Source organism: Zootoca vivipara, chromosome 12 (genome assembly GCF_965207765.1).
Source record: "Zootoca vivipara chromosome 12, rZooViv2.hap1.1, whole genome shotgun sequence".
NCBI classification, from domain to species: domain Eukaryota; kingdom Metazoa; phylum Chordata; class Lepidosauria; order Squamata; family Lacertidae; genus Zootoca; species Zootoca vivipara.
This window is the reverse complement of record NC_142595.1, coordinates 34,850,958-34,873,430: the sequence shown is the minus strand read 5'-3', so window position 1 is coordinate 34,873,430 and position 22,473 is coordinate 34,850,958. Positions and strand designations below refer to the sequence as shown.

The window sequence follows — 22,473 nt, the reverse complement described above, 5'->3', positions numbered from 1 at the left end:
GGGCGGTACCACAACTGGAGGGGTCAGAGTATGTGGCGTTGGGTCTGTGTGAGGCATGGCGGCTGTCATGACAACACACTGGAGCCTGTGGGAAAGGAAGGAGGGAGGTTTGGAGGTGGGGGTGCCCTTGGATTTTTTTACCAAGGCATATGAGGCTGAAGAGGGAGGCAGTTTTCAGTGGGTCTGGACGGTTGTACCAGAACTGAGGGGTGGGTGGGAAAGGACGGTAAAGTGAAAGGGGAGGGGGAGAAGCAACCTAAACACAGGCCTTTCCCCCCTCACTCCAGAGGACTGAACCAAGGCCCCAGCATCCCACACGGAAGGAGGGATGGGGCATCTCTACGATAAGTCCCTCTCTCCTGGCGTGCCGTACATATACGAATCTTTGCCAGGCTCCTGGACGTATTCTTCCTTCTTGTCCCAGTCAGCCGTCCAGCCTCCATTGGCAAAACTGGTGCTCTTAGTGGCGCCGTAGCCCCCTCCTCCTCCTCCTCCTCCCCCACCCCCTCCTGCGGCCATCCGGGCCGCTTCGTCCTCCTCGTCGGCCAGTTCGTCCTCGTGGATGAAGCCGCACTTCTCCTCGTGGATCTCTTCTGGCTCGGCCCAGGGCTGCTTCTCGCCAGAGGCGAAAATCCCATAGAAGATGACGCCCCCGTAATGCACTAGAGAGGCGATGAGGAAGACGTATTGCCACTCCTCCCGTGTCTGTGGGGAATGAAAGAGGGAAGAGGTCAGTGGGGATAACCGAAGAAAGTACTTCATTCATTTATTCCCGTGGTTCTTAATGGTTGGTCCTCGGACCCCAGGGAATCCATGTAGGCCACCCAAGAGGGTCCTTGGCAAATATCCGTCAACTGTCCGGGACATCTTGTTTGGGGGACGCGAGAGTACAACGCGCAAGATTGCAGTGGCCCAAAAGGCACGTTTTTAGGTGCTGTGCTCTCATGTGGACCATGTGACACAGGACCATGTCACACAGGAGTGCAGTTTGGAAAACATGCGTCCCACTTTTGCACCCATTGACCATAGTACTTCATTTGCCCTAATGGACTAGGCCCATTTAACAGGGACGTGTGATAGGACCTTCTCACATCATTAAATTTTCTGTTTTACAATTTAAAATACTCATTTTTACATCCTAAAGATATCCCTTCTTCTCTTTCCATAGTTCATTTTACATATCATAAATCCCTGCATATTTTACAAACACTATACCATTCAGTATTCCATTATTACACCCATCAAAACTTATTTACACTGTTGAATTTATCAATGCTGCCAGCGTTTTCAGCTGGACACAGTTATTTCCCATATATTCAATAAACGTTTTCCAATCTTCTCTAAACTTATGTTCTCCTTGTTCTCTTATTCTATAGGTTAAGTTTGCAAGCTGCGCATATTCTGTCAACTTAAGTTGCCATTCCTCTTTGGTTGGGACCTCGCTCGTTTTTCCATTTTTGGGCTAACCAAACATGTGCCGCAGTAGTGGCATACATAAATAACCCTTTTTGACACCTGGGAATTTCAGTCTGAATTATCTCCCAACAGAAAGGACTCCGGTTTTTTTTGGGGGGGGGCAAGTACTTTAAAACATTTTGTTCAATTCATTATGGATCATTTCTTCTCTTCTCCATTGTTGCTTGACCAGGCAATCCTTTTGTTGTCCACCTTGCTGGCTAAAGTGGTGTTTTTTCCCCCCTTTGGTTGTGGGCCCAGAAGATGCCCAAGTTCTGAGTTTTGTACTCTTTGCCCTTTTTTCTCTTTGCTTATTCTCTCTTACAATTTAATTGGTGTTATCTGCTGGTGCTTCCACCCTGCTTCATCTTTCTCCCCCCCCCCCAAACCCCTGTTTATATATTCCATTGATTTTCTTAAGTGCCTCATATTGCGTTTGGCAGAAAGGCAGGGTAAAAATGTTCTTAATACACATTTTTTTTATTAAAAAACAACAACCAAAGTGTGAGTTTAGAGTGTCTGCTATTAGAAAAGAACACAGATACTGTGGGAATATCAGAAATTTGGTAGGACAGGGATAATCAATGGGATACAATTATCCCCAGGTATAAAATATACAGGAAGGACCGAAGGGTTTGCCTTGGTAATGGTGCTGCTCTATAGGTCAAAGAGGACATTGACAGCAATAAATGAGAAACCTGAGGAAGAACAAATCTAGTCAAGAATCACTGCATATGGAAATAACAGTCTAAAAATGTAACATAGTACTGGGGGGGAATGCTAGCAAAGCTTTTGAGATGGAGAAAGAGCCATGGTAGCTAAGTGAAACATTCATGTTCAGAAGCAACCTAACATACCTAACATGTCAATGGTATATCCATGGTATTCATGTAATATTTTAAGCGTTTGTAATTCTAAATGTTAACATTGCAACCAGCCCTGGGACCTGCTGGCGAAGCATTAGTAATACAGGAAACTCCCAACTTGCGCGTGACCAACTCGCATGCCACCATGTACATGTGTGGCGCCGCGAAATAAATAAATAAATAATCCGATTCGAACCCGGAAGTGGTGCAAAAAAAAAAAAGGGCAACAACGGCCCAAGGAGTGCACAGAAATGGCAAAAAGAGCAGCTAGAAATCCCAGGAGCCATTGCAAGAGCAATCCCAGGAGCCATTGCACCGACCTGTGGAGAATTGGAGTTTGAGAAAGGAGGCTTGGAGGAAGCAGTACTTCCCCTCCCCTTAAAAAAATGTTTAGGGGTACTCTCATTTTCCTATTCATATTGAAATACTGCCCCTCAATGAGGCCAAACTTAGACTCACAAAATGTTTAGGGGTATGCATACCCCTGCATCTCCCCCCCCCCGAAAAAAAGCACTGGGGGAAACTCTGGTAAGCAGTTTTTAAAGGGTTTTTCAAGAGTTTCCAGAGGTTTAGAGAGCGTTTGTGGGCTTTGTAGATGGTATTCCCGCTATATGTATAGCTGCCAAGTCTCCCGCTGAAAAATGCGGGATCAGCAACGGCGCGGCACTGGAAGTCGCTTCTACGCATGTTTCGATATGCGTAGAAGCAACATCCGGTGCCGGTGCTGCCAGATTTCCGGTGCCCAGACATGGGCAGAGCGGCACCCGAAATGGAGCCTCCCTGGCAGGTAGGAAGTCCAGGGGATTTCCAGGATTTTTTTTCTATTTGGGATAACAGCGGGAAACGGATTAAAATCCGGGGGTTTCCCGTGAAAAACGGGAGACTTGGCAGCTATGGCTACCGTATATGTGATTTCACGTACATGCGGCTCCCATAAATTTAACCCCTGTGTGAGTGAAATGAAACAACAACAACAACAACAACAACAACAACAACAAACGTATTTCTTCCTCTGCCTTCCTTTTCTAGCTGCCCCCCATCAGTTTTTCAGCCTCCCCATCCAACCACTCTCAACCATCAGGAAGAGAACATATTGTTAGGCAGCATGCTCAGACCTCTTCCATGTGTTTTGGCCACATAAACAGCACTTGGAGAACCAAATCGGAAGGATAGAAATTATGGGAACAGGTAGTTCTCAGGACAAGCAACCCCCCCCCCCCGCTTTCAGGCGCTTTGATTCCTACCTTGTGTTTGGTCATAGCTCCAACGATGAGGGGACACACCATCCCTGACAGAGTTCCGACGCCATTGGAGATCCCCATGAGGATACTGGCATATCGGGGGGCAATGTCCAAGTGATTCACATTAAATCCTGGAAGCGAGGAGGCGGGTTATGGAAAGGAATTTACATCAGTTTCTCCTCTAACTTTGGAGTTAACGTACTCACTGTGAGCCTGCTTCCAGACTATCACTATTTTAAAGCGGTATGCAATTACATACTGGCCGATCCAGGTTGCGCAATGATTGGGAAGTCCTGAACAAACCCGCTTCCCAAAAACGATCAGACTTTTTGCAATAAAGGAAATGACAGAAAATACGCACTGGAAAAAGTGGGATGACACTTGTTCTGATGCACTAGCATCTAACCTCCCCGCAAACAAATCAGAATGAATGCTCATTAAATAGCCAATGTAATCTACTCTCTCTGTAATCTACTCTCTCTACGCTTCTCTGTCTGGAAGCGTCCAAATGTGCTAAAATGTTACAGTTTACCACTAGAACTACTAACAGATATTCCCCACCCCTGTAAGTTCACGCAAGATCAGAGTTGTTTGGTGTTAGATTGCAGTTAGAGTCCGTATGCAGTTCCCTATTGCTTCTATGAGATACTTGAAATATCTCTTACTTCTGCTGTCATAAACAGAAACAAAGTTAAAAGAAATAAGCATGTGGGCCCCTTGCCCTCCTTTTGTGTTTTCCCTAATCATGATCTCCTGAAAGAGGTATTCTCCTTATTGCCTCTTACAGAGCAATCCTGTGCTCTGGTTAAAAAGATTTTCAAAACCCATTAAATGCAGTACAAAACAATCATTGAAATGATTGAAACAACTGGCCACCCATCAAAAAATGTAAACACCCACATAGCCCTGTCGGCATAAAAAAGGTCTTCCAAAAAAACCCCCAAAAGTGAGGATGCTTGCAAATGTTCCTTCCACAGCTTGGGAACAGTGGCATAAAATGCCCAACCTCCGGTGGAAGCCAGTCAGAAACATGGAGGACATCACAGCTCAATGCACGTGCTGGCCAGGCAAAAGCACTCAGAGGGCACAGGGCAAGGGGGGTTAGGGGTGTGGCCAAAAGAGAGGGGGCACAGACAGAGGTGGAGCTAGCTGCTCCAGGACCCAGAGTGGCGCACATGCTGTGCACCCGGGGGCGGGACTAGTCACCCAGGGGGACGGGGCGAGTGTCCCAGGGGACGGGGCAGCAATGTCACCCCCCTCAGGCCACACCCAGGTCAGGCCACACCCAACGCAACCCCCTTCCACTGCCAGTGGGCATGGACTAGGCTCCAAGGGCCACACAGAAAAAGTGCACCTAATGAGGATGGATTATACGGGTATCAGAAAGCATCCAGGTCAGGCTTCCCACTGTGTGGGAGTTGTGGGCAAGGATGGGTGAACCTTACAATTTCAGGTTCTCTCAGTTTATTTTCCCAATAGATTCAGTTCTTCAGTCTGCTAAAAACCAACCAACCAGCCCTCATGAAAATTCACCACCATTTTAGTGTGAATTTCTTCTACTATTTTTTCTAGAAAAAGAGGTTCCCAAGCTCACCCTTGTTCTCTTAGAATGGCAATGGCACCCACCTGAGAGGTGCTGGAGCTGAACTCTGGTGAGCTCCGGCTGAAAAAAAGCCCTGCTTCTAACATACATGTTTGCATACAATTTTGCCCAATATACATATTTCTGCAGGCCAATTTCCCCTGATATAATGCACTATATATACATAATGTATGACATTGTTTTCACAACTATATGCACTTTAATGCACACTTTACCCCAGTATGTGTTCTTCTACTTGGCTAGAGGAGTGCATTGCAAACTTCAGAGAATTTCGCATTTCAGAGCCTGGCTGTTTGGGTTTGTTTGTTGTTTCAGAAAGTGTGACTTAGGTAGGATCACAAACTTAATTCCTCTTTGATCCCTACTTGTTGTGGGAAGCAGAGGACCTTCAATTTGGAATACAGTGGAACCTCGGTTTTCGAGTGTCTCAGAAGTCAAACGTTTCGGCTTTCAAACGCCAAAAACCGCTTCGGTTTTCGAACGATTTTCGGAAGCCAAACGTACCACATGGCTTCCGTTTTGAGTTTCCCTATTGGATTGAGGCTTCCGCTTTCAGTTTTCTGTTTTCGAACGTTTCGGAAGGCGAACGGTCTTCTGGAACAGATTACGTTTGAAAACCGAGGTTCCACTGTACCACAACGCCCTAACACAGGTGTGAGGAATCTTTCATGGCTGAACTACAGTTCCCATCAGTCCCAGCAAGCATGACCAGTGGCTGACGATATAGGGAGTTGTAGTTGTAGCAACAACTGGAGGTCCCTAAGAGCTTACCTGAAATAGCAAAACCGCTGAAACCCACGGCCAGAACAAGGAAAGAAATTGCTACGCCTTTGCTGTGGGAATAGCCAACCACTAAGAGGAGTGTGGCTTCCATGCCAAAACCTGACGAAGAAGGAAGAACAGAGAAAGTGAGTGCGGATACACAGCTCCCGCACACAAGCACAGCTTTGTCTATTTTCATCTTCTGACTGTGATTGCGCTGCATAAGAAACTAGAGCAGGGTGTACATAAAACTTACATGTGGCTGTACGTGCTGCTATTTTTTTTTGCTAATGTAAAGGGAAGGGTGTCATAACTTAGCGGGGCTGCAAATGAGCCGTAGAGCATATGCTATGCATACAGAAAGCCTCAGTTTTTGGCAATCGCAGGTGGAAAAAAATTGCTGTTGCACCCAGATCCCACTTGCTGGCTGCCCTCAGGTATCTGGCTGGCCGCTGTGAGAACAGAGTGCTGGACTAGAAGGGCCTTTGGCCTGATCCAGTATGGATCTTCTGATGTTCTTAAGATCAATTCCCCAACATCTACAACACATGGTACGCATGTGTCATTTCAACACCAATTCATTCTCCCAGGCGTTAAAAATCCTTTTAAGCCACTCTGGAAGCTTGTGTTTCATTTATCCACTGTGTTGTTGCTTTTTAAAAAATCTATTGTGTTATAGCTGATGTTTGGCTCTGTTTGATCTTATGGTTGATTGTGTAACTTTATTTTATTTTTATCTCCAGCTGTCCTGAGAGCTGAGATGCGCTGATGGTGCAGGATGAAAATGTAACAAATGAGCTAACGAATAAAAAAGCCAGCCTTGAGTGGAGAAAGATCAAAGGTAGGGATGGGAAAGACCTTTCTCCGCATAAGGCAGGATCCCCCAACCTGGTGCCTGCAGGCATGGCTGGACTACACTTCCCATCATCCTTGACCATGGGCTGATGGGAGTTGTAGTCCAACCACACCCAGAATGTGCCAAATTCGGGAAGGCCAGCATTAAGGGTTTGGTCTGCAGTGCGGTCCTGGGTTATATGGACTTGGGTATAAGACTGATTCATGAATAAATGAGGGTCAGGGGAGGTTGCAACTTTGTGAAAAGTGAACGGGCAAGAGGAGACCTTGGCTAAAAGCAAGAGCGCAGGGTCCACTGCAATCCACAGGACAGGGATATGTGGTGATTTCTCAAGCCCTTCTACTAGGAAACCAGGGCTGGGAGTTATCAGCTTTTCAACACTGTGATGTATCACCAGCTAAACATCGTGATAGAGTGATACATTGCAATGTTGAAAAGCAGAGGGAGGAACAAGCTGCATTGTCCTCAGACCCGCAAGGTGCTGGGGTGAAACTGCCTCCGCTCCCAATGTAACTTTTCCCTTCCTCTGCGCACCAGGCACTGGTGGCTGAGCGATGGCAGTTTAACCTACAATAAACTGCTGGGTGAAGCCGCCATTGCCCAGGGCGACTAGAAACCCCAGAAAAGCATTCTAAGCAGAATACAAGAATCTCTAAGGGATTTTGCATCCATGAGTGCTAAAAACCTGAGGTGTGCCTGTCTCTGCGAAAGAAAGAAAGAAAGAAAGAAAGAAAGAAAGAAATCTCAGTGAAAAGAGAGATTCTCAGAAACCTGTGCAAGTTCCTGGATTCTGTCTCGAACGCATTTGCTTCAAATATTGTGGCACTCTCAGTACTGCCTATTCTGGGGGTGCGAAACCCCCTAGATCAGGCATAGGCAACCTTGGCTCTCCAGATGTTTTGGAACTACAACTCCCATGATCCCTGACCACTGGCCCTGTTGGCTAAGGATCATGGGAGTTGTAGTTCCAAAACACCTGGAGAGCCAAGGTTGCCTATGCCTGCCCTAGATGCTGCTGGGCTCCAATTTCCATCATCCCTGGATATTTGCCATGCTAGCTGGGGGCAGATGGGAGTTGGGAGCAAGTTCTGGAGGGCAGCAGGTCCCCTGCTCCTAGCCTGGACACTTTTCTCTAGAAACCTTTCCCACTGCCAAGCCAGCCACCTGCCCCTTACTGGAGTCCGGGTATCTCTCAACCAAGCCTTAACCCTCCTCCCTGAGCCTTTTCTCCAACAATGCCTTTCTCTCTCACCCCCACAGTTCATCATCTTGCGGACGTTTGTGGTAGACATGATCCTTCGCGTCCGCAGGTAGTCGGCGATTTGGCCCCCAATGGGCACGATGATCGTCATGACCAGGTGAGGCAAAGCAGAAAGCATGCCCACCTGCATAGGAAGAGATGAAAAGGAAGAGGCAGCCCATAAGTTCCAGGCACAGGAGGATGTTTAAAAACAGTTAAGAAAATCCAGCTGTCATGTGGAGTATTTTTTTCTTTTGAACATTACTTTTATGACCAAGGGCACCTGCAGGATATTTTTCAAGTGGGGAGGGGGGCAGTGTATGTGTTTGTGTCCAAACAGAACACTGGAAGGGCGGGATACGGCTTATTTCTCACACAAAAAAATGAGAATAGTGCCTATACTTTTTGTCTCATGTAGCAGGTTCTGCAAACTTCAGAGTTTTATCCAACTAAAGTCTTCCTCAGAGCAGACCCACTGAAAGTAAGACTGCCATGACCATGAATTTCAATGGGTTGACTATACGTAGGGCTCAGTTGAAGAAAACTCTTAAGTTGCGTAAAACTGATAAGATAAGATAATCTTTACTGTCATTGTCCCCTTGCGGGAACAAGGAAATTACTCGGTTACCACATCCACTCAGATAAAGCTCAGATATTCCACATAATCCAAAATTACTACAAAACACTAATTAAAACAATGCAGTACAATACAATATAACAAGTAAAATAAGATGACTTCAAAGTCCAGACTTTCCATTTAAGGCCAAAATCGCTCTAGAGAAGAAACTGTTCTTGAGACGGCTCGTTCTTGCCTGCATTGTTCTATATCTCCGTCCCGATGGCAGAAACTCAAAGAAACAAGACAAAAATGTGCAGGTACCTTTCTTCTCGCTTTTTGGGTGAGAAATTAGCCTGATAACATTGGGTGGTGTTTAAATATGTTTTACTCAAAGCAGACCCACTGAAATGAATGAACATGGCTAAGTCAGGCCCATTAATTCCAATGGGTCTAGTCTGAGTGAAATTTAGTTGCCAATAACCCATTGGATATAACCCATGCTCTCTTTAAAAACAAAAGTGAAAGTCAGGAATCTTGGGGTTATGGTTCCTGGTGGTGGGGGAACTGCCCTTCCACCGAACACCCATGTTGAAAACATTATATAATTCTGTCAAAGGACTTCAAACCCTGGTGCGCGGGCGCAGTGCCCTCCTGCCGGCCCAGCACCCTGGCGCCCCGCGCCACCGAGACTACCCCTAGAGCCGGGCCTGATTGTCGCTCCAACCACACACCCACACCTTGCCCATGCGCTGCAGCTGTGTAGATGTACGTTTTGGGATCCTGAAATTTGATCCTGCTAATTTCTGAAGTTTTATATTTGTCTTCTTTTTAAAAAAAAGTCTATACTGCACATACCCTGTTTCCCCAAAAATAAGACACACCATAAAATAAGCTGTATCAGGATTTCTAAGCATTTGCGCAATATACAAGTGAAACTCGGGAAATTAGAATATCGTCGAAAAGTGCATTTATTTCAGTAATGCAACTTATTATTTTTAATTTTTTTAACAAACGGAACATCTTGGTTCCTTCTCTCTGTGTGTGACTTTGTTTTGGATTTTTGAGCCTGTTTCCTCTGAGTGCATTCCTGCTCAACCTTGCCCCAGCATACGATGGAAGAACAATTGCCACGTGGCTAGGGGCACCTTTCCTTTCTCTTATCAGCACAGAATGAAACACCCTCTGCTAATTAATAAATTAACAACGGCAGCAATATCCACCACTCTTCACCAGTAGGTCCCAAGACTGGGTTAGAACAATTTCAAAATCAGTAATAAAAACAGCGAAGAGAACTTATGGACTAGTTTCCAATTTCTTGCCCTGACACATGCAAGAGTGCGCGCGCGCGCACACACACACACACCTCAGACCAAGGGCAATTTTTCTCACCTTGCTGATTTCAAAGCCAAAGACTTCTTCAAAATAGGCCGGCTGGCTAATTAAGAGCAAATAGAAGGTCCAGCTCCGGCAAAAGTTGGCCACAATAATGGCATAGACAGGCATGGAAGTGAAGAACTTGCGCCAGGGGGCTTTGAATTTCTGCCAAGAGGTGGGGAGGGGAGAGAGAGAGAGAGAGAGAGAGAGGTGGAAACATTAATGGAGTTGCCTCACATCCTCGCGTATCCCCACCGCAGTGCTGTCGCAGGACTTCCGAGGCCACTTGCCTCCTCAAAAATGGTGCCCCGTGAAGGTGCCGGTGCCGAGAGCTCCCTACTGCAGAGAGATCTTCAATGTCTGCCTCCTCACCACCATACATTTAAAGCATATGCTTCCTTGCTCCCCAAATCCTGGGAGCTGTAGTTTTCCCCTCACAGAGCTATAACTCTCAGCACCCTTAAACTACAGCTCCCAGGATTCTTTGGGGGAAGTCGTGCTTTAAATGTATGGTGTGTGCACAGTTTCTCTCTCCGCTCTCTCTTATCCTTGCCCATGGTCTTTGCTCCTCCACCTTCACCACCCTCACCTGTCCACATGTCTCTTTTCCCTCCTCATAAAACCCTGCCCTGAAGCCCAGTATGCTTGGAACTGTCTCCCAGGACACCCGCCTTATACCACCACTAGACCACATATGCACTAGGCATTTAAAGCAGTATTCTACCACTTTGAAAAGGGACCCAGGTGGCTCTGTGGGTTAAACCACTGAGCCTAGGGCTTGCTGATCAAAAGGTCAGCGGTTCGAATCCCTGTGGCGCGGTGAGCTCCTGTTGCTCGGTCCCAGCTCCTGCCAACCTAGCAGTTCGAAAGCACATCAAAATGCAAGTAGATAAATAGGAACCACTACAGCGGGAAGGCAAACGGCGTTTCCGTGTGCTGCTCTGGTTCGCCAGAAGTGGCTTTGTCATGCTGGCCACATGACCTGGAAGCTATACGCCGGCTCCCTCGATCAATAATGCGAGATGAGCGCACAACCCCACAGTCGGTCACGACTGGACCTAATGGTCAGGGGTCCCTTTACCTTTACCTTACCACTTTGAACAATTAGTCTTACCCCAAAGAATCCTGGGAACTGTAGTTTGTTAAGGGTGCCCCCTATTCCCATCACACAGGTACCATTCTCAGAGTGGTTTAGCAGCCAACCCCTCTTCCCAGGGAACTCTGTAGCTTGGGACCTGTCTTTTTTACCTCCTGCCTTCTTTCTTATTTTCATTTTTCAACGCTTCATCCTATAAGCTCAAGGTAGTGCACGTGGTTCTCCCCCCCCTCCCCATATTATCCTCACAAGAACCCTGCGAGGTAGGTTAGGCCGAGAGGCAGTAACCAGGCCTCGCAGCCAAGGGAGGATTTGAACCCTGGTTTCCCGGTGTCGTAGCCTGGCACTTTAGCCACTACGCCACACTTTGTTAAGGCTCCGTGCACGTTGATGGCGCCATATGAATGGCAAGAGAGCAATGCAAGGCACTGACCAGAAGGGGATTCATAAGACTGGCACTTTCTCCAATGCTTTCTTCTATGTATTTCCTCTCTTCCTCGGTGATGGTTGGGTGCTGCGCAGGACTCTCGTAGGAAACCATCAGCCAGAAGATATACCAGAAGATACCAAAGCTGCCTGCCAAGGGACAGAATTGCAGAAACGGTTGGAGGGAAGGGACCTACGATCTGATCCAACGAGCTTTGGGCAACGGAGAAGGCATGGCAGCCAAAGAGTTATTTTGCCCGTTGGCCTCATGGCTGGCTTACCGTAGACGTAGAATACCGAGCTCCACCCGGAATACTGCACTAGGATCCCGGCGAGAGGCATGGCCACCACAGCCCCTGCGTAAGAGCCTGTAAAGGTATAGGGGAAAGGTTAGCTAGGGATACAAGCTGGGATTCCTAACCCCAGTGGGGACTGGTGCTCATTGGGACTGGCAGGGCAGAAGTCAGGGTGACCAGCTGGCTGTAAGGAAGAAGGCAGCCAGGCGTGGGGGTCTGGCTGATGGCAGGCTGAGCTTGGTGGGGCAGTGCCCCCCATTTGCTTGACTGGAACAGCCTTTACTGCCTGACTCCTAGCAACCCTCGTTATCCCTCTGAGGTTGCTTCCACACTCGCTGTTCCATGACTAGCTGCTATGAAAAAGGAAGAAAAGGGGGTGGGGAGAGGACGAGAGGAAAGCAGTGTTCAACATCCTCTCCTTGTGAAACAGGAACATGTCAAATAACGGGGCAATTTGGGGGCAATTCGTCAGTTACCCACCAGCAGTGCTGTTTCCTGTTCAGCAAGAACAGTAAGAGGGACAGAATTTGCAAGGGGGGGGGAACTGCGAAAGTCGCGGGGGACCTTTGCTAACTGGGAATTCATTCCTTCTGAATAAACACTACAGAAGGATCCTGGCTGTGGAGTTAGGAATTGCTAGACAACGTGGCATTACAATGGTACCTCGACTTACGAATGACTTGACAACCGAATTTATCGACTTACAAATGGGGCAAATGGCCACACACTTACGAATTTCTCAACATCCGAACGGAAACCGCAGCGGTTTTAGATAGGGGTTGCTTCGACTTACAAATTTTTCCATTTCCAATGCATTCCTATAGGAAATCATGTTTCCAATGGCGCTTTTCGACTTACGGATTTTCCGACCTACGAAGGTCCCTTCGGAACGAATTAAATTCATAAGTCAAGGCACCACTGTATGTTAAACTCTGTATGGAACCACTGTCTCAAATCCTCAGAAGCGAAGCAGTCCTCGTGTGAAAGCAACTTTTTAGGGCATGTCCAGTGAGTTTTGCGAAAGTGAGTCACTCACCAAGCGCTGTTCCAACATGTCAAACCAAACCAGGATGTGATGCGTTTTGATCTAGACTTTGGGACAGGTCTTCTAGGCTTCTGCTTAAGAAATTTCAACAAGCCAGAAGCCAAAGGACATCAGGTTCAAGGCGGCAACCATGGTATTTTGCATGGGAGGCCCTCCCCGCCCATTTAACTTTGATGGTCGGTGAACATGTTACCTTACCACAGAAGGCTGTTGTCGCCAGGCGGCTGCGTTCCAGGGGGGGTGCCCATTTGCTCCAGATACCGTGGCATGCTGGGTAGGTGACCCCCTGGAGGTGGAGGGCACAGAGAGTTACATAGAGATCAGAGCTACCTTTCCACTGGAGAGAGAGAGAGAAAAGAGGCAGGCCCAAGGAACAAGCTCTGCTTCCGACCCATAACTCTGTCCCACCTTGACTCCATTCTTTACAAGAGGGCTAAGTGCCCCGAGGAAGGGAGCTGAGGCTTCGGAGAGGAAGGTGGAGAGGTCAATATTACGGGGCGGTGCAAAAGCGCGGAGATTAGGGGTGCGGGCCTTACCTCCACAAGGCCTTGCAGGATCCGCACGAAGATCACGCAGCCAAAGTGGACCCTTGCGGCCGATGGAATGAGCATGTTCAGGGTTGATGTCGCCACAATGGCAAAGCCAAAAACCCTGTGGACCAAAAGGCAGGTGTTAAGAAAAGCTGTAAAAAAAGAAAGAAAGCCCAGCCCGTTTGCTTTCCCTCTCACCATTATTCCTTTGATATTTACAGAGGTTTTTTGGTCCCCATGAGCCTGTGAAGTGATAGGGAGTCACTCGCCTTAATCACCAGTGACTCTCATGGCTGAAGGGGGATTTGAACCCATGTCCCACATCCACATTCTGATAGTCAGCCAATTGCTCTGAACAGCTCCCTGCCTCTTCCCGTAGGGTATACACGAGAGCTGTAGAGACTAGAGACCTGTCCAGTCAGAGGACAGCTTCCTTCTTTCCCCCACTGCCTAGGAAACACCATAAGGAACCTCCGCTTTCTCTAGCGAGGGTCTATGTATGCACGTGTGTTTCAAGATAGGTGTTTATTGTGGGATCAGTGCTTGCAAATTTCTTGCACGCTAAACTTACTTCTTAAATTATCAACTAAAGTTTACTTGAAAAGAACCACAAACTTTTTTTTTAAAAAAAGACACAAAATACCAAATTTTTGCTGCAGTGATAATCTGGTTTATACAAAGGTACAGTCAATTTTCATGATCTTTATCTTTCACCAGATAATGAGCTATCCCAAATGGACCAAGGTATCTTCCTATTCCTGTTCTAGAGAATGAGATCACCAGGTGTGAGCCAAAATCTGCATGTTCCCCCTCTTTGATTTACTGTACACATACACACACTAAAAAAAAAACCCTACCTGCGTCTTACCTGTTAGCAGCAAATTTCTGTGCTATGAACCCTCCTGGGATCTGGGTGACGATGTAACCCCAGAAGAAGGATCCATGAATCATGCCCACTGTCTCAGGATCCCAGTTGAACTCCGCTTTCTGAAGTGGTGAGAAGAATAGAGGAGAGATTCAGTTCCCGATTACAGCCAGCAGCAGGACTTCAGTCACAGTTGCACCATCCATTCAACGTCCAGCCAAGAATCCTGGGAACTGTAGTTTACGTTAATGGTACTCTGCACTGTAGCTCTGTCAGGAGTGAACTACATTTCCCATAATTCTTTGGGAGGAAGCTTGTGCTTTAAGTGTATGTTGTGTATCCAACCATAGAATCATAGAGTTGGAAGGTCATCCTAGTCCACTGCGGTGGTCAACCTAGTCCAGGTGTGGGGAACCAGTGGCTCTCTAGATGCTGCTTAACTACAACTCCCAGCATCCCTAGCCATTGACCACGCTTACTGGAGCTAATGGGAGTTGTGGTTCATCAACATCTGGAGGGCCAGATAGAAGATTGAGCCTGGGAAACAGTCAGGGCTCTGTAATGTGTGAAGCAATAGTAAAAATAGGGAGTGCCCCATCAAATCCAGAGGTGCTTATCTCGGAGTAGACCTGCACAGGATTGAGGGTGCTGATCTGATAGGCATGGTGAAAAACTGAAAAACTTCATTCTGGTTTAGTTATTCCAGAACCCTTTTGTCTCTGGCTCTGCCCATAATTGGCCACCCAGCACTGCCCTGTGGCCTCCAACAGATTAAAGGTAAAGGTAAAGGACCCCTCGGCGGTTAAGTCCAGTCAAAGGCGACTATGGGGTTGTGGTGCTCATTTCGCTTTCAGGCTGAGGGAGCCGGTGTTTGTCCACAGACAGCTTTCCAGGTCATGTGGCCAGCATGACTAAACCGCTTCTGGTACAATGGGACACCGTGACGGAAACCAGAGTGCAGGGAAATGCCGTTTATCTTCCCACCACAGCGGTACCTATTTATCCACTTGCACTTGTGTGCTTTCAAACTGCTAGGTTGGGAGCTGGGACAGAGCAACAGGAGCTAACCCCGTCGGCAGGATTTGAACCACCGACCTTCCGATCGGCAAGCCCAAGAGGCTCAGTGGTATAGACCACAGCACCACCCGCGTCCCTTGGCCCTCAACAGAAAAAAGCCCACCCCTGCTCCAGAGGGAGGACAGTCTCACCTTCACAATGAGCTTGTCCCCTTCGTAGACGGTGTTGTTGTTGACCATGCTGACGATGGCCACGCCCAGGTTGCAGCGGATGCCGAAGCTGATGCAGAAGCCCAGGCCACAGAGGATGGCGATGATGTAGCGGCGAGGGAGGCCACAGCAGGTGCAGTCGACGATGGGCTGGTGCTTCTCAGTCACCTCAACAGGCCGGCCCTCTTCAGTCAGCTCAATGGTCTCCCCACCTGCCTGTTTCCGTTCAAGGATCCTAGAAGTCGGAGATAAGAGGAAGGCTTGAAGGGTAGGACCTAAAGCTGACAACCCAGAAAAAGCAAAGGTTCAAATATGTTCCCATGAGGTGAGCATATTCTGCCTCATTGCCTTCTTTCCACTCCTTTATTGATATCAGGGACGTCTCTACCATTGGGGAAAGGAAGGCAGCCACCTCAGGCTGTCATGAAAGGGCAGCAAGTTGTCAGTTAAGAGGTTATTGTTGTATTTTTTCTGCCAGGGAGGGGAAGGAGATGCTTGTGGGAAAGAATGGGTGAATTGGGAAGTTTTGGTTTCTCTCTGTTTCTCATTTTTTTCCAATCTTAAATGCGGTTTTCCACATTTCTGCATTGGCTTGTGGTCTTTGTTTTATGTTTCTAAAGTTCTCTCCAAAACCCACCAGCATTTGAGCCTGGGAAACAGTCAGGGCTCTGTAATGTGTGAAGCAATAGTAGAAATAGGGAGTGCCCCATCAAATCCAGAGGTGCTTATCTCTGAGTAGACCTGCGCAGGATTGGGGGTGCTGATCTGATAGGCATGGTGAAAAACTGAAAAACTTCATTCTGGTTTAGTTATTCCAGAACCCTTTTGTCTCCTTTTTTTACTTTTATGCACACATTTTACACACATGCATTTTTGCGCACATTTGCTTGGCTGGAGAACTGCCTTGCAAAATTCAGAGAATCGTGAATTTCACAGGAAAATATTCTTCCATTCCGTGTATTGCTTCAGAAAGTGTAAGTGAGGAAGGTTCACCTTTAAATGTGACCTGAATCTGATTTCTCCCCCATCCTTCACGCTAACATGCCTTCTGTGGGGCTGCCTCTGAAAATGAGCTTGGAAACTTAATTCGGTGGCCCACCTGGCGTCCAGAGTTCACTCTTGCCAATCATATCTCACTCGCTTTAGGTTTCACAGAACTCTTCAATTTTCAGTGTTAAATGAAGAAAACTGGGTGGAGGAAGGGGGAAAGAGGGCGAGGAAGGCCTCCTGGCATGGGGAAAGGCCCATCGGCAATAGATTACAAGTTCTCAGATGGCAACTCAGGAAGCCTTGCAGACTAATGGGGTGAGTTTGTGTCCAGCGCAGAATCTGTGGGTTGACTTGTCTCAAAGCATGTAGGGATAAAGCACTGTTGCCACTCCATTTTTAAAATACAAAAGCCAGTAGAAAAAGGCTCCTCTCTCTCTCTCTCTCTCTCTTGTGTATTGCAGAGATGGGGAATCTCAGGCCTGGGGAAAAGCGTGGCCCTCCAAGCCCCTCTACGTGGCCCTCAGAAATCTCCCCAGGCCACGCCCTTCTCTGGCCTTCCTTCACTCCCACAAATGTTTCTGATTGGCTGGAATGTGTCTCTGGGCTCTGATGATGCCTCTGGCCTGCCTACATGGAGGATATGGATGTGTGAGCATGTGTACAAACTGTCCTCCTGTGCAGAGGTAAAATTTACATTCATGGCTCCACCCACATTTTCCTCTGGCTCCACAAACTGCAGATATGTGGCCCTCAGAAGGCTGCCCTGAAGGGAATGCGGCCCTCTGGCTGGTCCCCTGACCCCTGGCTTCTTGGAGCTCAACATGCCAAAGCTGTAAGGCAGAGAGCAGAAAATGGAGAAAAGTGTGGCAGTCCTTATGCTAGGAAAGCAGGATGGCAGGGAGCTGCATATAGACTTGACAGGAGCAGCAGAAATGGGAAAGGTATCGCATTAGCTAAGCGGATGGGAGGCCGCCCACCCACCATTGCATCCTTGTAAGGAACTGCGTCAGGTGACTCTGCGTAGATGCAGGCAGTAGGGCCAGACTGACCTGAGAGTAGAGAGGGTGGGATCAGACGCGGGGAAGTTCCCTCCCTGCCAAAGATTTCAGAGGGGCTTGGAGCACCCCCAAGTCCTCGTCCATCACCGCCCCCTTCCCGCTCTTACACACTGTCTCGTCAGCCTGGTGGGGAGGCGGCGGCTGCCCACGCAGAAGCTGTTCCCATCAGAGCTGGTGCAGATGGGCTCTGAGCTCAATCTCGGCACCGGGCCCGAGAACAACTCCTTTCCCTTAGCAACGGAGGCGACAGAAAGGCCTTCTTTCTGAGCCCCCTCGTATCGTCCCTTCCCTTCAGTCCCTCGTTCCTCCCTGCCCTCTCCTGCACAGGCAGCCTCCGCCAGATCCGTAAGCCAACCAGTTTTCGTGAGTACAAATATGCACCTGACATTGCGCACCCATTCTGTACGTTTAAAGCACATCCCGCCCGCCTCCGGATAATCCTGGGAGACGCCGTTTGCCCCTCACAGAGCTACAATTCCCAGCAGCGCATTTAACAAAATACAGCTCCCAGCATTCTTTGAGGTGGCAGGATGTGCTTTAAATGTATGGTGTACATGCAGAGTCCATATCTTAGCAAGGAGGGATTCTTAAAACAACTGGGTGACACTCTTCCCAAATCCCCTAGTTACATGGGACTGTGGATCGTAATTTGGCTAAAATTTCAAATAGGTGGCATTGTGAGGTTGTGACCCAGGGGTCCTGAGCTCCAGGTCCTTTGTGCCAGGCCCCAGATCTCCGGTTCCTCCCCCACCCAATTTTTATTTTTTAAACTGTTAACAAAACCCTCTGCTGGCATGCTGCAACGTGGCTGCGTACGTACCTTACATTTGAAAGCACATGACTTCCCCTAAGGAATCCTGGGAGTTGCAGTTTGTTAAAGGGTGCTCAGAATTGTAGTTCTGTGAGCAGCAAACTACAGTTCCCAAGGTTATCTGGCAGAAGCCAATTGCTTTAAATGTACTGTATGGTGTGCACACAACCCTAGTTGTGCTAGTGTAGGCATCCCCAAACTTGGCCCTCCAGATGTTTTGACACTACAACTCCCATCATCCCTAGCTAAATGGACTAGTGGTCAGGGATGATGGGAATTGTAGTTCCAAAACATCTGGAGGGCCAAGTTTGGGGATGCCTGTGCTAGTGCGACTCCAGGCACACCCCATCTTATTTTGCCCCCAAATTTGTGTCTTGGGCCTGTGTGCTGAATTCTTTAAGAGCCCAGAGTAGTGGTGTGGTTAGAGAGAAGAGGGTTTGGGATTTCCTTAGAGCTTTCCCCCTTCACTGGAGCGCTGAACACCCCACTTTTCCATGAAAACTGGTTTAAAACTGTTCAACCTAATCCAACCAGAAACTACAAGTGACTTGTCATTTGTCATGTAGTGGTGAGAGCATTCAAGCAAAAATCCTTGGCACAGAGCTTGCCGAGTGACCTTGGGCCAGCCTGGCCTCCCTCACAGGACTGTTGTAACAATACTGAGCTCATTGGGTGAAAAAACAACATAGAAATCTGATAGGCTATGCCAGAGTTCCAACACTGGTGGCAGCTGTTGCTAGGATAGGCTCGTTTCCTCTTATCCCGCCCCCTAATATGATCCCACAAGCAAGACAACCACCTGGATTACACCTTTAACAGGATCTCAGCATACAGAAACAATTTAGCTAGTGACTAGTTTCCCACCAACTTGTCAGGAAAGTATTTGCCTGCTACATTTCTACCCATTGGAGCCCTTTCAGAGGGCAGCATTTCAGACTGCCTCCTTAGGGTCACCATTTTTAAAATATAAAAAGCCCTTTTCGCTGTCTCTTTAACAGACAAATCAATCTGCCTCAGAAGAAAGAAAGAAAAAATTCTGAAAGACTGCCATTTCTTCAGATGGTGACTAAAGCACATCGTGCATCAACACCAAAAACGCTCAGGAAGATGTGCTATTATCACATACCAAAAAAGACTCCTGAAATCACATGTGCGCACAAACACACAGCGCTGGAAACACCCCAAAGCATTTGGGTGCAATTTGTCTGACATTAAACCATATATATTGCTTGAATTACGACAGCAGTCCTCGTCGGTGAGGGGTGGGGGTGATGATGTTTAGGTGACAGGCTTCAGGCGGCGGCATGCTGGTTTCAACCCTCTCTCTCTAAAAAAAAGAGAATATACTTTGGGGGACCCAGCACCCCTCCATCACATGCCCCTTGATCTGATTTTATAGGGCACTCCTGCGCTACATGATTTCATTCCAAAAACTGCTGCTTATTATGTACATATATTAATTTAGCCTGGCCTACCTCGCAGGGCTGTTTCCAATATAAAAGGGGGAGAGGGGATAAAAGCATAGCCAGCCCTGAGCTCCTGGGTTTGCCACACGGCTATAACTGAGCACATGACACCAATCCTGCTGTGACTGCGTTGGCTACCAATCATTTTCCAGGCCCAATTCAAAGTGCTGATCTGAGCATTTTGGAGGGAGATTCTCAGTCTTCCCCCTCTTGCTGCTTCTTGGGGAGACAATGTGACTATAGCATGGAAGGGGAGAAGGAGTTGTGGAACCAGGGAGCTCCAAGGGTTGGTTGTTGTCATTTTTGTTGTTGACGACACCTTTGTTTTTTAAAAACACACGCACGGAAAAATGGCTTGTTTGCTTTGCTCCACATACTCCACTCTTCCCCTCCTCAAAGGAGTTGCTCAAAGCAGCTTTCAACTATCAAAGCACACATAAGTGCAAGGATGATACAACCATTACAAAAAAAGAAATTAACAGAATATAAAAGAAGAAACAGCAGCAACAAAAATAAAAATAAATGAAAACGCAGCAAACCACCTCCAGACTGCCAGTATTTCATGGGGAGGATTCGAGGGCGTACTGGAAATTTAGCTTTTGCACGATTGAAGCGGATGAAAGCACCGTAATGCAGCAGATCCTTCGGGTTAGGAAGCTGGGGGAGAAATGCACTGGAAAGTGTAGGATGAGCAAATCATTAGCAAGCAGACTTAGCAGCACTGTGCAAGCAAATCAGGGTGAATGTTCACTGCTATATAACTGAACTAAGCAGAAGGCATACTCAGTAAAGACCAGACATAGTCGACCCCTCCGCGTATGCTTTGTGCCAGCAAATCAGGCTCACTAAACAGGCCTTATGGAAGAGCTCCAAGAGCAACACCAACAATAAGTATTTGCTTCCTTTCTTTTGAAAGGGTTGAATTGGTCACGCCCAACCAAATAGCTTCCTTGCTTGAAAAATGGAAGATACACCTAAGTCCTTCCAAAGAGGTTGGGCTACACTCCTTTCTCTCTGTAATATAGCAAAAAACACACACACACACACACACACACACACACTGTTCTGCACTGGATCTTGCCCGACTTTGGATATGATCCTTTTCACTGACGTCAGCTCAAGACGGTCGTGTTGGCAGCTTAGTAGGCGAGGTTTTAAATATCCCTGGCTAAGCTGCCCACTGCCAGCAGGTTTGCAGTGACCTTGGGTGGTGCCATAAGCTTATAAGGCTCCAATTTCTTGCCTGGCTTCACGTTCACACCACCAGATCTCGGCATCAACCCATTGAAAGCGCAAAAAGAGACCCCAAAGACATAAGCGCTATAATGATCATGCACAATGATGACCCCAAATCAGGCATGAACTGCTGAATCCTGGGCTTGCTTACTCAATCCATTGATACCAGTGAACCCGACCTTACTCTCAGTTGTGTTCTTAGGATTTCACCCAAACAGCTTTATCCTGTGCAGAACAAGGGGCACCTATGCCTATAACAACCAATGGGCTTATGCACACATAGCATTGCATATGATCAGGCTACAACCTTTCTGTCATGTGTCCACCTGACGGGTCGTTGCATGTGCCAATCATATGGACAAGTTTCCCCCAGTTAACTGAAGACACCATCTCCTAAATATTCAATGCGGTGTGTTTTTTTAAAACCCAACTTCAGAATCAGGGCCTGTCCCACACATTGGACATTTATCCTGGATACTGGCTTGGAAGGCAGTGTTCCTAGACTGTGTGATACTGAATACCTCCCAAAAGCACCAATTTACCTAGTAAGCAGGTCTAGATTTAGAGGCAGGCATCTGCCTTAGGAACTGGGGATGGGGGACAATGGGCTTTGAGAAGGGGCACCTGTCACAGACATTCAGCTCAAATGTCTGCCTGATAGCTCATCTTCATCTTCACCTGTAAATAGTTCGTCTTCACCTGTAAAGCTGACAAGTGTTACATTAACGGACCAATAAAATGTTTGTTTTTGCGCACTTAGAATCATAGAATTGTAGAGTTGGAAGGGACCCTGAGGAACATCCAGTCCTGCAATGCAGGAATATGCAGCTGTCCCATACGGGGACTGAACCTGCAGCCTTGGTGCTATCAGCATCATACTCTAACCAACTGAGCTATCTCCTGCCTTGCCTACCCACCCATATTATTGGGGTCTTCCCTCCTTTGGTTTCCGAAAGGGCAGTTTTAACATGCATTCCCCTCCCCCCTTTATTCATGGGGAAATTGATATCACCAGTGCTCATTCAACAGTGTCTTTGTAAAATCATTGTGAGCAACTGTGCAAATCTATCATTTTTATATAACAGAGATAAATCAAGTGTCCAAGCTGGGAAACAGGATACAAATGCAATTCAAAAACCTTAAGGCTTTCAAAAATTAAAGCAAATTAAGGGGATGCTAAAGAGGCTCCTTGTCTGGGGTGCTGCTTGGCCTTCTTGAACACCCTTGGCTATACATTGCTCCTTCTGACTTGTCCTACGGCTTCTGGTTCCCGACTCCCCTCAAGGTGCTACCCCCAGGGAAGCCTGCCTGCAACAATGAAGAGATGCAACAATGCAACCTATTCTTGAAGGAGGCTGCCCACTGCATCTCTGCAAGAGTCTGTACTCTGGGAGTGCCTCCCTCCCCCAACAAATAAAGTGAATTCAGGGCCTGGGAAGATGCAAACAGATTAAAGTGGTAGCAGAGTCAGT

At 47.5% G+C, this 22,473-nt stretch overlaps 1 protein-coding gene across 1 annotated transcript in view; it reads right to left on the bottom strand.

Moving 5' to 3' along the window:
• Positions 1-339: 339 nt before the first annotated feature.
• SLC17A7 (solute carrier family 17 member 7) overlaps positions 340-22,473 on the bottom strand; it is a 29,844-nt gene continuing 7,710 nt past the window's right edge. The window contains exons 2-12 of the mRNA XM_060281242.1: positions 15,423-15,675; positions 14,218-14,336; positions 13,356-13,470; positions 13,018-13,105; positions 11,760-11,846; positions 11,486-11,628; positions 9,972-10,121; positions 8,036-8,168; positions 5,937-6,047; positions 3,566-3,693; positions 340-705 (exon numbers count right to left, since the gene is read on the bottom strand). Of these exons, the coding sequence (XP_060137225.1) occupies positions 340-705; positions 3,566-3,693; positions 5,937-6,047; positions 8,036-8,168; positions 9,972-10,121; positions 11,486-11,628; positions 11,760-11,846; positions 13,018-13,105; positions 13,356-13,470; positions 14,218-14,336; positions 15,423-15,675 (1,693 nt within the window). The remainder of the gene's footprint in view (positions 706-3,565; positions 3,694-5,936; positions 6,048-8,035; positions 8,169-9,971; positions 10,122-11,485; positions 11,629-11,759; positions 11,847-13,017; positions 13,106-13,355; positions 13,471-14,217; positions 14,337-15,422; positions 15,676-22,473) is intronic.